Here is a 15,623-nt window from a genome sequence, read left to right on the forward strand (position 1 = left end):
ACTTGAATTGAATTCGAATCAAATTCAAATCGAATTTGAATAAAATTAAAATCAAATTCGATTCCATTTTTTTCTCCAAGAACCTTGATTTTCAGGAAAGCTGCAAATAACTCCAAATTAATCCCAGGTCATCCCCCATAGGCTAAAACAGCAATTTGGCAGGTTTAAGGTGAATAGTCAATTTGAATTCTTAAAGGGCCAATTTCAAAAATCAGATTAGAATTCTTTTTGAAAAATCTAATTGCATTTTAACAATGCCCTAGTCGAATTTGACAGTTTTGGCCATAAAAATGTTTTATTCAAAAATTCAAATATTTACTTAGACCCTTGATAAATATGCCCCTTAATGTTAGACTGTAGAATACTGTATTATCTGTGTATAAAAGGTCACAATTTATATTCAGGTCTACAATACTTGGTATATGAACAATAGTACAATACCGTAATTGTGTTAATTAATTAAAAAACAAAAACAAACTCCAAATAGCTGTATATATTAAACATTTCGAAAACTCTCTGTAGTTTTATGACATTATTATTGTTAGAATGTGTTCTTGCACGGATGAACTAAAGTTTGTTGGCAAGAATATAAGGTGGCTGGTTCTAAGGCAATGTGACTGAGCTGTACCATTTGTGTTCTTAATAATGGGCAGAGTTTTCTTGGACACATGTTCATGATTTCCCATGGTTTCTTTTTTCACACGCTGACAAAAATATGTCAGAGGGAGAGGTGTCATGTTTGTAAAATCCCTACAGAGAGAGAAGCATCTCAGTCTTACAAGTGTGTAGCCCATAGAAGCGTAGAAATCAATTTTACTGGTAATAGTAAAGAAATGACTAATACTTTCCCTCAGACATGGCTAATTTTGCATTAAGAGTTTTCACTTGCTGTTCCAGCTGGCTTCGCTGGTATAAAAATCAGAACAAAACCATTCTGGAAAAAACACAGCGAGCAGTCAACATCTCCGTGCGAGGATTTTGCTTAACATCTGCATGGCTTCCACACGTCTCGGCATCTGGTGGCTGCTGGCCCTTCTTACTCTCCCATTTTGCCTTTGTCAAGATGAGCACATGGAGGTGAGGAGAAGATTTAATAAACCGGAGGCCAGAGTAGTTGAAAGTCGTCACCAACGGAAGAGCAATAATGCTCCCAGCAGGGAAGTGGTAGGACAACTGGACCAACTTGTTGAGGCTTTTGCCAATAATTCGTCAGCAGACACAGTGTTGATGAGACACGAGGTAGATGATCTAGAGCAGCCTTCACACAGAGTCCAGGTACTCTGAATTCATATTTTCAGTGTAATATTCTATGAAATGGATTAAAATGAGCTTAGGAACAGTTCTACAGACATGTACCACCTCAATCAAGTTATGGTTTCCTTGTACTCTGTTCAGCATGATGCAGGTCTAATGTTCTTAGCTGTTAATGTCAATTATTAACATTTTTTCTGCTATAAAAAGTTTAAAGCTGGAATTCATTTTCCTTTATATAATTAATTAGATCTTGTGCTATAGCCCATGCGCTCCTGGTAGAGTATATTGAGCTGCTGACCTTATAAAAAAGGCTGCTATAATAACAGTTACTTCTGTTCTTCTAGCTAAAGTTGTTTTCTGTAACTAGATATATATATATCCTGTATATATACACATGCTGTGACCTACCTCAAGGGCACGCACCTGGTAAATTATTAAAAACTATCTTGAAGTAAAGAAGGTCACTTAGGTATAGAATGCTGTGTCTCCTGGAGCTGGATAAGTAATTACAGAATGTGTAAGATAGATAGAGTTTTACAGTTCATGAATGATGATAGACTGTATTCCAAGTAGGTTATGTTTGTGTAGCCCATGACATATTATGTTTGGAAATGTAGATATATAGGTTTGGGGTATTTCTCGCTTCTCTATCTTTCTTTCTTATTAGTCTTCCTCTCTTTATCTCTAGATATACATACAGTATATACAGCAAGGTGTCCTGCCCTGACATTTTAATCCATATTTGTTTCATTCTCAAGGACAAATGACAGTGAATAATTACACAAGTTAATTCTAGTGATGGGTGAATTTCTCCCGTTTCGCTTCCGCATTTTGACACCGACGTTAAAATCAATGGGCATCCGAATAGTGTTGACACGCAATCGACTTTTCCAACGCGAGTCCAACATTTTTTGACTGCCTCCGAATTTTTCCAGGAGTTTCCTAAATTTATTCACCGGCAGCGAAAGCAGAAATTCGCCGAGAATTTTCGCCCATCACTAGTTTATTCCCATTGTTACTGTGTATCAAAAATTGCAGTGCCATTATCAATGACATCTAATCCAAGATAAGAGCTGATGCAAGGAATACATAGATATTATTTTACAGATAGATTGAACGATGGACAGTAGATATAAATATCAACTGCTTTGGCATTTCTTTAACTCCAGACATATTCCCATATCCTCAGCATGTCAAACTCCGAGCCCTCTGGCGGCTTATCAATTCCCAACTGATTTGCGTTTCTCACTGACATTCCTGTCATAGTCAACAGTTAAAATGAAATCAGAGGTTTTTTTTTTCTAAAGAATGTAGCTGTGGAAAAGCTCTATGGTAATTCAGAAAAAAATGCATTATTAAAGTGATACTGACATGAAAAATTAATTCTTCATGTACATTAAGGGGCAGATTTATCATAGGTCGAAGTGAAAATTTGAATTAAAAAATTTTTAATTTTTATTTACTTCGACTAGGGAATAGTCCAAAATAATTTAAAAAATTTGAATTTCGAAATGTATCATGTACTGTCTCTTTAAAAAATCATATGGATGGAGAGATGTTGACCACAACAGTCGTTCTCTGTTTAGGTTGGTTAGCCATGTGCATAAAAAGTGACATCTAACTCTATAAAGTCCTGCAAACCTGTTTGTTTTATAGAAGGCCTGGTCAACATTGTTCTTATTTTTATTCAAAAATAGTATATAGAGTTAATGCTATGTCATACATCTGCTTCTTTATCAGCAGAGTTCCATCACAAAAGCTTATTTCTGGACTGCCAGGGGTTCTTTAAACAGTCCTAGATGTGCAGGAATTGAAGAGATTAAAGTCAAGTTATCTCTGACATCCACCAGCTTAAACACAGAAGAGTTATTGACTTACTTGAACTCTTTAAAACCTGAATTTTTGGGTAAAAACTACAATAAAGTACAGGGCACTATCAATAACAGTCATAACTATATGAAATTGAAGTCTCATCTAATCTACCATCTGATCAATACAAACCCACTTACAATAGCAGCCAGGCACACACACTCATTGACATCGTGTTCTCAGAACTTGAAGTCTACTTATTTATACAGTAGATTAGAACCCATGAGTTATGGATAAACATTGATTAGTGAGGCAGACATCCTGCAACAGGTAATAATTAAATATAATAAAGTGTAATTTATCTTGCAACTGGGGAAGTAAAATTTCAATTAAAAACAGCAATGTGCAAGTTGATTTAAGCAATATTCATTACAGAATCACTCCAGGAAAAAATTAAACTATTGTCTTTTGGAGGCAGCACGCACAGTGCCTTGCCAGAAATCAAATTCGCAATTACATGTGCTTTTAATCAAAAGGTAAAACAATGAAGTCATTCTGCTTTTTTGTTAAATAGGAAATGTTTTCAAAACAGCAAGCTACATAGGATATGCTTATTTGAGGTTAGTCTTTGAATTACTGTATGTGTTATGTAATGTATAATTTTGGAAGATACAGCATCTGAAGATTAGTCTTCAAGGTTCACACTATGAAGTAATACTTTTGTAAATCAATGAAACTTGGGTCTGTTGCAGAGTAGAACTTTTAGAGTACAGTGTACAGTTACATTGGGGGAAGGGAGGAGACATTCACATGTTTTCATTAATAGGTTGCCCACCAAAGATTAATGAACCCATACCAACTACATCAAGCTGCCCTTGAGAACCTTAACCAGAGAAGAGCACTGGCAGAGAGCTCTTCTTCAGCAACACCTTTTTCTAAACAATCTCAGCACCCTAATTAGAAAAAGCACCGTAACTAGAGGAAAGAGTCATCTAACATCTGCCTCTTCAGTGGAGCTCATGGTGGCTCTAGAAGCACTAAAATCCACAAACTCAGCACCCTAATTAGAGAAAAGAGCCTCTTACCATCTACTTCTTCGATGGAGCTCATGGCTGCTCTAGATCTTACTACCTAGGACTATTTAAAATCCACAAACACAGCACCATACCTAGAGAAAAGAGCCTCCTTCCATATACTTATTCAATGGAGCTCATGACTGCTCTAGGCCTTACTTCCTAGGACTATTTAAAATCCACAAAACAGCACCATAACTAGAGAAAAGACCATCCTTCCATATACTTATTCAATGGTGCTCATGGCTACTCTAGACCTTCCTACCTAGTACTATCTAAAATCCAAATACTCAGCACTGTAACTAGAGGAAAGAGCCATCTAACATCTGCGTCTTCAGTGGAGCTCATGGTGGCTCTAGAGACAAACCCAGCACCATACCTAGAGAAAATAGCCTCCAACCATATACTTATTCAATGGAACTCATGGCTGCTCTAGAACTTACTACCAGGACTATTTAAAATCCACAAACACAGCACCCTAACAAGAGAAAAGAGCCTCTTACCATCTACGTTTTGAAATAGAGCTCATGGCTGCTCTAGACCTTACTACCTAGGACTATTTAAAATCCACATACACAGCACCATAACTAGAGAAAATAACCATCTACCATCTGTCTCTTCAGTAAAGCTCATTTCTTCTCTAGATTTTACTTCCAAGGACTATTGAAAGTCCATTCTGCATAGTAGCCCCCACAGTAGCCAGTCAAGGGAGCCTTTTGCTGCACCTGAAATGACACTCACCTTGCCTTTCATAAGCATTTATACAAGGTGACTGGTCTTTAACACACATAACAGTTAATACAAGAAGACTGAATTTTTGCATATGGAGGAATATTACTAATCCCCCAATTTTATAACAAAGGCTGTAAACTATGCGTAGGCTGAGAAATTATGCAGGGCACATACTTACACATATGCAGTCACAAGAATAAATATCAATGAACATTCATTACTGAATGATATCAGACAGCCTGTAGTCTGATATTAATAAAAGTAACAATCAGGGGTTACTAAGCCCTTGTACTAGCCGTCCATATGTATTATATGCATTCTGTTCCCTAGCATATAGTATAAAGTTACCACATGCTAATCCAGTACTGCAAGAACTAGTACCACTAGAATATACTGTATCTCAATATAGTTCCAATAAATTCCATACTACATGCTTATTAACTTCCTTGTATAGCCCTTTACTATGACAGTCAGAGTTTCACAAACAATATTTATATGTCTCTATTCATACTTTGAAATTGGCGTCTTGTGAGGTTTTCTTTTCTGTCAATATTTCATTGGACACACTATTTTGCAATTCAGTTTATTCCTATACTTAAAGATCTCCTCAGTAATGGCTGAGAGAACAAGCAGCACAAAGAGGAAGGAGCTCATTAGACACAGGGCACTTTCTTTCATGAAGAATGCCTCTAAATTGTTTATCTTTCACTGTCTCTTGACTCATAAAGGTCAGTTATGACGTTGGCAATACATTTCACATCATTTGGCTTAATGGTAATGGGGACATAATTAACTGATTAGTTAATTTTGAATAATTTTTAAGGTGGCCATAGACGTAACAATTACGATCTTTCTTGGAAAAGATGTTTCCAAGAAAGATCGTTCGTTTCAACACGGGTTTTCAACACAGGTAGAGCTGAATGGTCAGATATACAGGTACAAACAATAGAATTCTACCTGTATCTGACAATTCAGCACTAACAATGTATGATGTTTGGGTTCCTTCAAGGGCACCCGATCAAAAGTTTCCGTCCAGCCCGATTGACGAGCCGACCGTCATCCAAGTCTTCTGCCGGTATTGGTCGGCTCTTTTCCCACCATACACACATCGAATATCGTATGAAAATTCGTTTCATACAATGTTATCTGTGCGTCTATGGTCACCTTAACATAGAAAAGTTACTGCTTTAGAAAATTTTGCCCCTGCTGACGTGATTATACCCAAATCCCAATAGAAAGCCAATATAATTAATGTCCTTATCGAACAACATATCCACTTGAGTCAAACTTGTATATCTGGAACATCAAAGTCTTGAACTCAGCACAAGATCACAATTTTACTTGTACCTTGACACAATTAAGACCGCTGACAGTCTAATTAACTGCATTATAAAAGTGCAGCCATGCATAGAGAGACCATGTCATGATCAATTAAATTGGGTATTTATTAGATGTATTAGGTGATGCTCAAGTCACAACAGGTTTTTTATTTTGCAGGCACCCTATGGGTTCCTATAATGTGTCAACTTAAGTCTCAGATAGGCATTCAGTGAGTGGATCTAGCAAATGTTTATGGAGGGCTACCATCATTTTAGAGCAAAAAAAGGTTTATGTTTGGAAAAGTGCAAGTAGACATCAGTGTAATTAGCTTAGTGAGAGATGCCATTGCCAATTCTGCCACTGAGATGATCGTGAAGAATATAGACTGATAGAATGTAATGAAAAGCAAGTATGTGGTTATTTCAAATGTTTTTCTGGTGAGACAAGGGTGGAACCTATTGCAAGTAGGTAATGTTCCTCTTGGATTAATGGAAGCCCTTAGACATCCACAGCTAGTGATAACATCCTAATTTTGTACTTATAACATTCATAATTCACCATCATGTCCCATCTACATTTTATAAAAGGAGGGCTCAGCATATTTGACTTCTCCTAACCTCTGAAGGTGCTGGGCTGAAGCAGAGACTTAAATGCAGGAGGTTCCAAAGAGCAAGGTATCCAACAGAGCAGGCCTGTGTGTTCTACAGAGTCTAGCTTTGTATACTTTATCATTTAAGAACTTGGTAAGGTGTCCTATTCAGGAAAAACCAAGCTATTTTGGAGGCAACCAACCATTGCTTACCCAGAAATCATCTTGATAGTGTTATCTCTGTCATGAGTATATCCAGGTGCTGAGTAAAGGGAAGACTTTTATGACAAAGGTAGCATGTTAATAAATGGCAACTGTAACATCAAACGAAAGATCTGTCATGTCTACCATTGAACAATGAGTTATAGCAATTTCATTTGTAACCCCCTTTCATATTAAAATGATCCAATCAAAACTGTATGAACCAAGATTTGTGTAAAGTTGTGCTTTTAATGCAACCTTTCACTTTATTTTTTTTATTGACGCTTAAATAGTTAACTTGGGTGGTATATCTGGAAGCCTTGATGCCTGTAGAGGCCCTCAGCAGTTTTCTATAAACTGCAGGTCAAGAGACATTTGCAAATACTTCTTTGTATGGCCTAAACATTTAATATTATATACTGTATTTAGTCTGACTTGAAAATATGTTGGCATCAAACAGACCAACCACAGGTTTGAGAGTTAGTAATGTATCGGCTGGGCCTATTACAGGTTAAAACCACTGATATTGTAGAGTTGTGTACACAAAACCAAAGAAGGTAATGTCTTTCCATGTTTTTTTAGACACCACAACAGCCTGAATGTAACTGCTGCAGAGGTGAATTTGGATATCGATATCAACAACCAGTTCCTGGATCTCCTGGCTTACCTGGACCTCCTGGTATACCAGGTATTTTTAATAATATGTTACTTCTACTGATTTCAGACTCAGTTGTGCAACTACTATGGATTGCAGTCACATTCTTAGGAAATATTCTACTATCTCCAACCCATCAGCGAAGCAGGTTCATGCATTGGTATAACTATGGAGGAAGTAGATTCTAATGAGGGTTCCAGAAGAATGGGAGAGGCCGGTGCATATTTTCATCTTCCAAATGAATTCTGTCCCTAGAGGTATTTTCAGCTCAGTACCATTTGCTATTCTGTTCATTAAGAATGAACAGCAGGCAGCAGAAACATTTCTATGTAATGTGGTAGTTGTACTAAATTCTTACTAACGTTCTTTCTGGATAAAAGTTGGTGTTTTATTTATTCTTTTTTTCTGGACTAAAGGCTCTACTAAAGGGCTACATGAGGATAGTGCAAACACAAGCTAAAAGCAAAATCAATGATAACAAAAATGTATTTTCCCTCCTTAGCTAAGATTGTTTAGCAGTAATCCCTCCTGTTAGTAATAGAAAAAAAATCTCATACTGCAAAAATTGTGGTTTTAAAATATGGAATTATGTGATCTGACTACTGGCAAAGTAAGGCTAATGGACAGATGTACGGAGATTAAAGGGATCCTGTCATGGGAAAACATGTTTTTTTCAAAACGCATCAGTTAATAGTGCTACTCCAGCAGAATTCTGCACTGAAATCCATTCAGGGCAAACAGATTTTGTTATATTCAATTTTGAAATCTGACATGGGGCTAGACATTTTGTCAATTTCCCGGCTGCCCCCAGTCATGTGACTTGTGCTCTGATAAACTTCAGTCACTCTTTACTGCTGTACTGCAAGTTGGAGTGATATCAACCCCTCCCCCCCCCAGCAGCCTAACAACAGAACAATGGGAAGGTAACCAGATAGCAGCTCCCTAACACAAGATAACAGCTGCCTGGTAGATCTAAGAACAGCACTTAATAGTAAAAGCCCAGTCCCACTGAGACACATTCAGTTACATTAAGTAGGAGAAATAACAGCCTGCCAGAAACTAGTTCCATCCTAAAGTGCAGGCACAAGTCACATGACTGGGGCAGCTGGGAAACTGACAATATGTCTAGCCCCATGTCAGTTTTTGAAATTGAATATAAAAAAATCTGTTTGCTCTTTTGAGAAATTGATTCCAGTGCAGAATTCTACTGGAGCAGCACTATTAACTGATGCGTTTTGGAAAAAAACATGTTTCTCCATGACAGTATCCCTTTAAGATATTTTATGAAAAAGTGTTTCTCCTTGAGATTGTGATTTTCCTGTGAATTGTATGAATTTCCTCATGGTTTCTCTCTTACACTTTTTGGAAAATGCAGGAAAAGCATTTTATCCGATGGACACACCATCATTTAATGTATTGGGGACTTTGGTTTAATAAATGCATTCAGTATGAGCCTGCAGTATATTCATCTCTTGTCTGAAGAATGTCTAGGGTGTCTTTGGGCTTCACATAAAGTGAAAGATTCACATAAAATGTAATTTCCCGAGGGCCCCCCTACCCAAACCACATTGCAGAGGGGTTGAAGAGCCACTGAATCTTCTCTTGCCACTAAATCTTAGACATATTGGAAAATTCCAATATGTGCCACTAATTTCATATTTTTAAACCACAGTTTCTGCAGTATGAGTTTTTTTTAACAGAAGGCATTACTGTTTAGCTAAACAATCTTAGCTAAGGAGAGAAAATACTTTTTTGTTCATTGATTTTTCTTTTAGCTTGTGTTTGCAGAATCATCATGTAGTCCTTCAATCAAGCTCTTAGTCTAGCCCTAGTATTGCAGAAGCATTGAAAGGCACCATCTTGAGCCGCTCAATCTTCTCTCACAAGTCACGCGGAGCATGTGCAGTTGAAGCCATGCCCAGATCAAACTTCAGCTACACATGTTCAGTGTCACACTGTGGATACCCAGCAGACAAGGACCCATCAACACACTGTTGTTGTCTGTGTCTGGTGGAATTTTGAAACCTACCTGATAGATTTCTACCCAGTCTCCAGCTAGATATCAGTCAAGGAAGCCCTCCCGAGGGCTGAATACATGGGCTAATCATCTGTCGAGTCCATCAGGAGGAGCAGATTTATTTGTCTATGAATGACCAGCCTTATTGACTCTGCTTTCAGATTCAGAACTTGGCAAAGACACTGTGCAACTGTTTAAAGTCTAGCATTGCCCGTCCTGTGAGGTCAGGCCACGGGGCAGGATAAACTACCCACTAACTGTCTACAGGCATGTTCCCAATTGACCCTACTAATCAACACATAACCCAATGACCACACATTGGAAAAGTGTAAGAAGCTGTAGCAGCAAAGCATTCTGCTAATTAAAGACGCTTTTGGCATTAATGAAATTAACTGCCACGGGATCTATGACACTAGTCTATTTGCGACAAGGCATACACAGGGGATCTATGTTTTTATTAAGGGGGTGTTACCATTGCTTGGCTCGGGCACTTGGCTCGGGCAGTGCCTCCACAATACAGTATTTGCTCATTTACCAAAAAAGGGTAGTAAAGTGATTAACTGTCAATAGACTGGCAAGGGTTAAAGCACAATTTTGGCCTATGATTGTATTTAAAAGAGCAATCATTATGTTTCTTTCATTGTGTCAGTTTGTTCTGCAAGCTTGTTGCTTACCCACACATCCAAAATTATCTGCTTGTAATAAGTGGTTCACTTTTGATTTAAGCTTCCCCAACTAATCTCCATATTGTCAATTATACAGTAAGTATCTGGAGATGCCCTCACTCAATCCCTAAGGGCCTTTTAACATTTACAATGAATAAAGCTTTTGGCTCCCTCTCTTCAATCACGTCTCCGCTTTTGGCACTTTTCATTAACACCCATTAGTCGCATGGCCTCTATATACCATCTCCCCATCAGACATCTCTCTCTCTCTCTCTTATGAAATTCCTGTTTGTTTCCCCCGAGAGGTATAGCTATTCTTTTGTCTTCTATTTTGCACCAGATTAGGTAATTTTATAAATCAATAGGGATAAAACATACTGCAGATATTGTCTCCTTTGCTGTTTTTCCTCTGGAGAATTCATGAAAATCTTATGAATATGTATTTTTAATAGTAGTAACTGCATTTTATAACATAGCCATAGCCATACCTAGATTATCCACTCTAGAGATGCCCTCCAAGAACACTATTTGAATATGATAACACACAAGCTCATACACACAAATATTAACAAGCATTCCCATTGACATTTAATACAACTTAGTCTTTCAACAACACCATTTTATAATCATCCAGTCATTTCTGATCAAGCAACCTCTAGCTGGATTAAACTTGATTTGAGTTAATCCATGAGATTCAGGCAATTTGGTCAACGATGCTTGTGATCAAAATTGCATTCATATTCATTTAGTCTCAGCCCCTGTGTCCCTGGCAATCAGAAATTAGGGATGCACCGAATCCAGGATTCGGTTCAGGATTCGGTCAGGATTCGGCCTTTTTCAACAGGATTTGGATTCGGCCGAATCCTTCTGTCTGGCCGAACCGAATCCTAATTTACATATGCAAATTAGGGAAGGAGAGGGAAATCGCGTGACTTTTTCTCCCAAAACAAGAAAGTAAAAAATGGTTTTCCTTCCAACCCCTAATTTGCATATGCAAATTAGGATTCGGATTTGGTTCGGTATTCGGCCGAATACTTCGTGAAGGATTCGGGGGTTCGGCCGAATCCAAAATAGTGGATTCGGTGCATCCCTATCAGAAATACAATGTAAGCCTTAATGTGTATTCTCATGCTCATGAAAAGTGAAGAAAAACTAGTACAGGTATAGGATCCCTTATCCGGAAACCCGCTATCCAGAAAGCTCAGAATTACGGAACGTCTGTCTCCCATAAACTCCATTTTATCAAAATAATCCAGATTTTTAAAAATGATTTCCTTTTTCTCTGTAATAATAAAACAGTAGCTTGTACTTGATCCCAACTAAGATATAATCAATCCTTATTGGAAGCAAAACCAGCCTATTGGGTTTATTTAATGTTTAAATTAATTTCTAGTAGACATAAGGCACGAAGACCCACATTACGGAAAGATCCATTATCCGGAAAACCCCAGGTCCCGAGCATTCTGGATAACAGGTTCCATACCTGTACATTCATTCAATGAACGTGAATCTGTGCTTGTTTTTGGACATTTTGTCAGCCAAGGGGGAGGTGAGAATGTAGGACTTTGTGCTTTTATGGATGTCTAAATGGACATCCAAACTTTAAAATTGAACTACTTGGTGACCAGCCTTTTGGCTGGGTACAATAAACTTGTGACTGGTGAAGTGGTAAATGGGCCCTGATATTTTGTGTTGTTAGAAGAGAAATACGTATTTTTTAAAAAGCCCAACCATCAATTGTCCAGTTACTCTAATCATAGTTGAATCATTAGTCAAAAAGTAATTAATAATGATCTCTTGTAGGAAATCATGGGAACAATGGAAACAATGGAGCTACAGGCCAGGAAGGGGCAAAGGGAGAAAAGGGGGACAAAGGAGATATGGGACCAAGGGGTGAACGTGGCCATATTGGTGTAAAAGGAGAAAAAGGTTATCCTGGAGTCCCACCAGAGCTTCAGGTAAGTGACAACAGTCAACTGGCTGCTTGAGAGAAATATTGTATTATGCATTATCTGTCTTTAGTTCAGGATCGTTAAGTTACATTTCATTGCACACACTTCCAGATCATGAATTTAAGAAACACATAACATTATACATCCATGAAAGAGACAGAGACACCCAGTGTAACGTCAAGCTGGATGTTCTTTGATAGCACCTCAACCACTATCAGGGTACATTGAAATATTTCACTTTTGAGTGTTTATCCTTCTCTTTCCCAGTTGCACTGCCTTTTCACAGGAGGCGACTAGTCCCAACCCCTTTGTTTTTCTCCAGATTAATTCTATCTCATATACTTTATACAATGCTTTCCCTGTCTAACCATAGGAAACTGAAATTTGCCTGAGTATTCAATATGGGGTACATGAGAACCCTGTACTTATGACCTGATCAGGGCAAGGTTTAAGTGAAGACCTAGACAGGGTCGGATTGGGCGGGTGGGAAAAAAACCCTGTGGTCCCTAGCATGGCCGCCATCAGGGGGGCACAGGGGGTACTACTGTACCGGGCCCGGACCTGAAGGGGGGCCCGCAGAAGCGTCCACTGAAAAATTTTCAGGGGGGGAGAACAGACGCTCCAGCTGCGTGCGCTCTCTCTCCTAAGGAAGAAATGCAGACTCGCCTCTACTCACTGATTTACGAGGCTGCAGTGACAGCTCTGTCCGTGCTTCAAATACTTGTTGAGTTGCAAACTCCCTCCTCGCTCGATCCTCCCTCCTCAGCTCAGCCCCTCCCCTCTTAGCCCTCCTCCGTGCTCAAGGCTGACACGAAAACCCTAGCTCACAAGCTGAACACAGAGCACGGAGGAGGGTTAAGAGGGGAGGGGCTGAGCTGAGGAGGGAGGGGCTGAGGGCTAAGGAGGAAGGATCGAGCGAGGGGGTTGTTTGCAACGCAACAAGTTTTTGCAGCATGGACGGAGCTGTCACTGCAGCCTCTTAAATCAGTGAGAAGAGGCGAGTCTGTATTTCTTCCTTAGGAGAGAGTGCAGCAGCCAGGGCGTCTGTTCTCCCAATGTCCCAAAATGGATCCCAGGGTCTCCCCCACTCATCCCTCCTCCTTCCTCTCTCTGCCTCACACACTCAAGGCGCATCCAGGGGGAGAAAGTGCCCCCCTTTTGCCCCTATGTACAGGGCCGGACTGGGGGGACCACCGGGACTGCCATCCAGGGCCCCCCGGCCGGCCGTCCAGGCCCCCCCCTCTCCACCCTTCCTCCCCATCTCACCTATTGCAGTGCCCAGGGTTGGACTGATGGGCCCGGGGCCCAACAGGACTGCCGTCCAGGGCCCCCCCACCCCTCCTCACCTATTGCAGGGCCATCGGGCACACAAACGCTGACATCGCTGCCCAGCACACCGCGCATCACTGTGCATGCGCGCACGTTGCCGCACGTCAGGAAATTTTTATTTTTAAACTGGGATTGGGAGAAGGGGATCTGGCCGACGGGGGCCCATGAGGGTTTGGGCCCACCAGGTTTTTTTCATGGTGTCCCGCCGGGCCAGTCTGACCCTGCCTATGTGTGGATGCCCACTGGAGCCCAGCTATGCTGCCCTTTTTGAAATAGCAGGGCCCCCCTTGACCACAGTGAAGCCGCGCCACCTCTTCCATCTGAAAAGCCGAATAGCTGAAGTCCTGAAATTGGCGAAAAGACCCAAAGTCCTGAAGCGGCGAAAAGACCCGAAGTCACGAAAGAAGGTGTAGTTGAAGTCCTGAAGCCACGAGTTCAAATCCCCTGCCTGCCAATGTATTATTGTAATACTCTATAGGCCCCTGCCACCAATGTTTTTTTTTAAATTTTCTCTGGGGCCCCAATTTTTTTTACTTGTAAGGAGAGGCCCTGGCGCCAATGTTTTTTTTAAAATATTCTCTGGAGCACCAATTTTTTTTTTTTACTTTTATGGGGGCCCAATGTTTTTTTTTAAAAAAACTTTTATGGGGGCCCTGGCACCAATTTTTTTAACTTATAGGGGGGCCCTGGTCACCAATTATTTATTTTAACTTGTAGGGGGGCCCTGACCACCAATTTTTTTTTTTAAAAAAAACTTTTTTGGGGGCCCTGGTGCCACAGTTTTTTTAACTTATAAAAAGGGGCCCTGACCATCAATAGCTTTTTATAACTTGTGTGTGTGTGGGGGGTCACCTTTTTTAGTGCTGATGTCTGGGTGGTAAAGTGGGCGGGATCTGGGGTGGGCGGGGTCCAGGGGGCCCCGAAAATTTTGTTGTACGGGGCCCCGTGATTTCTAATGGCGGCCCTGGTCCCTAGTCCTTGTGGACCCCGCAACCCAGACCTGTTCCCTGCTAGAAATTTTGTGTGCTCTGCCTCAACCTGCCTCAAAAGAAAGAAGTTGAAGGTACAAGCGGCAGGGGGAAGGTTGCAGTGGTGGGGGCTCCTGAGGTGGCAGCCCTGATGGACCTGGACAACCCAGTCCAATCCTAGACCTAGGGGGGAATTCACAAAAGTGTCGGGAACGAAAAAATGTCTTTAAAATGTCGTAGAAAGTGTCGTAGCAACAGCCGACAAATTCACAGAGCATTTCTCCGCCAATTTTCCGACATGTACGACACTTTTGAATTAGTGTCGTTAAAAGTGGGCGTGGTTTTTTCGGCGCCACTTTTCCCGACATTTTTAAGAATTACTTGTAAACTCATTTTTTTTACCGACAATTTTTCAGACACTTTAGGCTCTCCAAAACGAAAATGTCTGTCAAATTGTCTTTTGAAAAGTCTTGGTAAATGTCGTTTGTACGATGAAAAGATATACGACATTTTAGAAAATTGACAGACTTACGAGACATTCAGAGATGGTAACATCTGCCTTTGTGAATTTGCCGTTCATACGACATTTTACAAATTTGTCGACCGCCACTTCTGGTTTACTTATTTTACCGACACTTTTGTGAATTCCCCCCCTAGAGTAGGCAAAACCAGCAAATTGGTGCATGGCTCATGTATAGATAAGTGCAAGTAGATGCTATGTGTACAGTGTTTTAATGGATGCAAATCGACACCCATTTATGTACCTAATAATTGTAAGTGAGCTACTGTGTCTTAAAGGAGAACTAAAGTCTAACTAAAGAAATAGCTAGAAATGTTGCACATGATGTTTTGGGCTTCTGTACCAGTCCAAGGCAACCACAGCCCTTTAGCAGTAAAGATCTGTGTCTCCAAAGATGCCCCAGTAGCTCCCCAACTTCTTTTCTGCTGATTCACTGCACATGCTCTGTGCTGCTGTCACTTACTGAGCTTAGGGACCCACTCACAATATACAGTACACATAGAATAGAAATGTCACAATATAAGGCTGATTAGTAATTA

At 40.1% G+C, this 15,623-nt stretch overlaps 1 protein-coding gene across 1 annotated transcript in view; it reads left to right on the forward strand.

Annotated features, from left to right (window-relative positions):
* Positions 1-315: 315 nt before the first annotated feature.
* The window catches only part of LOC121395647 (complement C1q tumor necrosis factor-related protein 3-like), a 47,393-nt gene continuing 32,085 nt past the window's right edge, over positions 316-15,623 (forward strand). The window contains exons 1-3 of the mRNA XM_041569700.1: positions 316-1,275; positions 7,561-7,666; positions 12,119-12,273. Of these exons, the coding sequence (XP_041425634.1) occupies positions 994-1,275; positions 7,561-7,666; positions 12,119-12,273 (543 nt within the window). The 5' untranslated portion in view covers positions 316-993. The remainder of the gene's footprint in view (positions 1,276-7,560; positions 7,667-12,118; positions 12,274-15,623) is intronic.

This window comes from Xenopus laevis, chromosome 1L, assembly GCF_017654675.1.
Source record: "Xenopus laevis strain J_2021 chromosome 1L, Xenopus_laevis_v10.1, whole genome shotgun sequence".
In the NCBI taxonomy this organism is placed as follows: Eukaryota; Metazoa; Chordata; class Amphibia; order Anura; family Pipidae; genus Xenopus; species Xenopus laevis.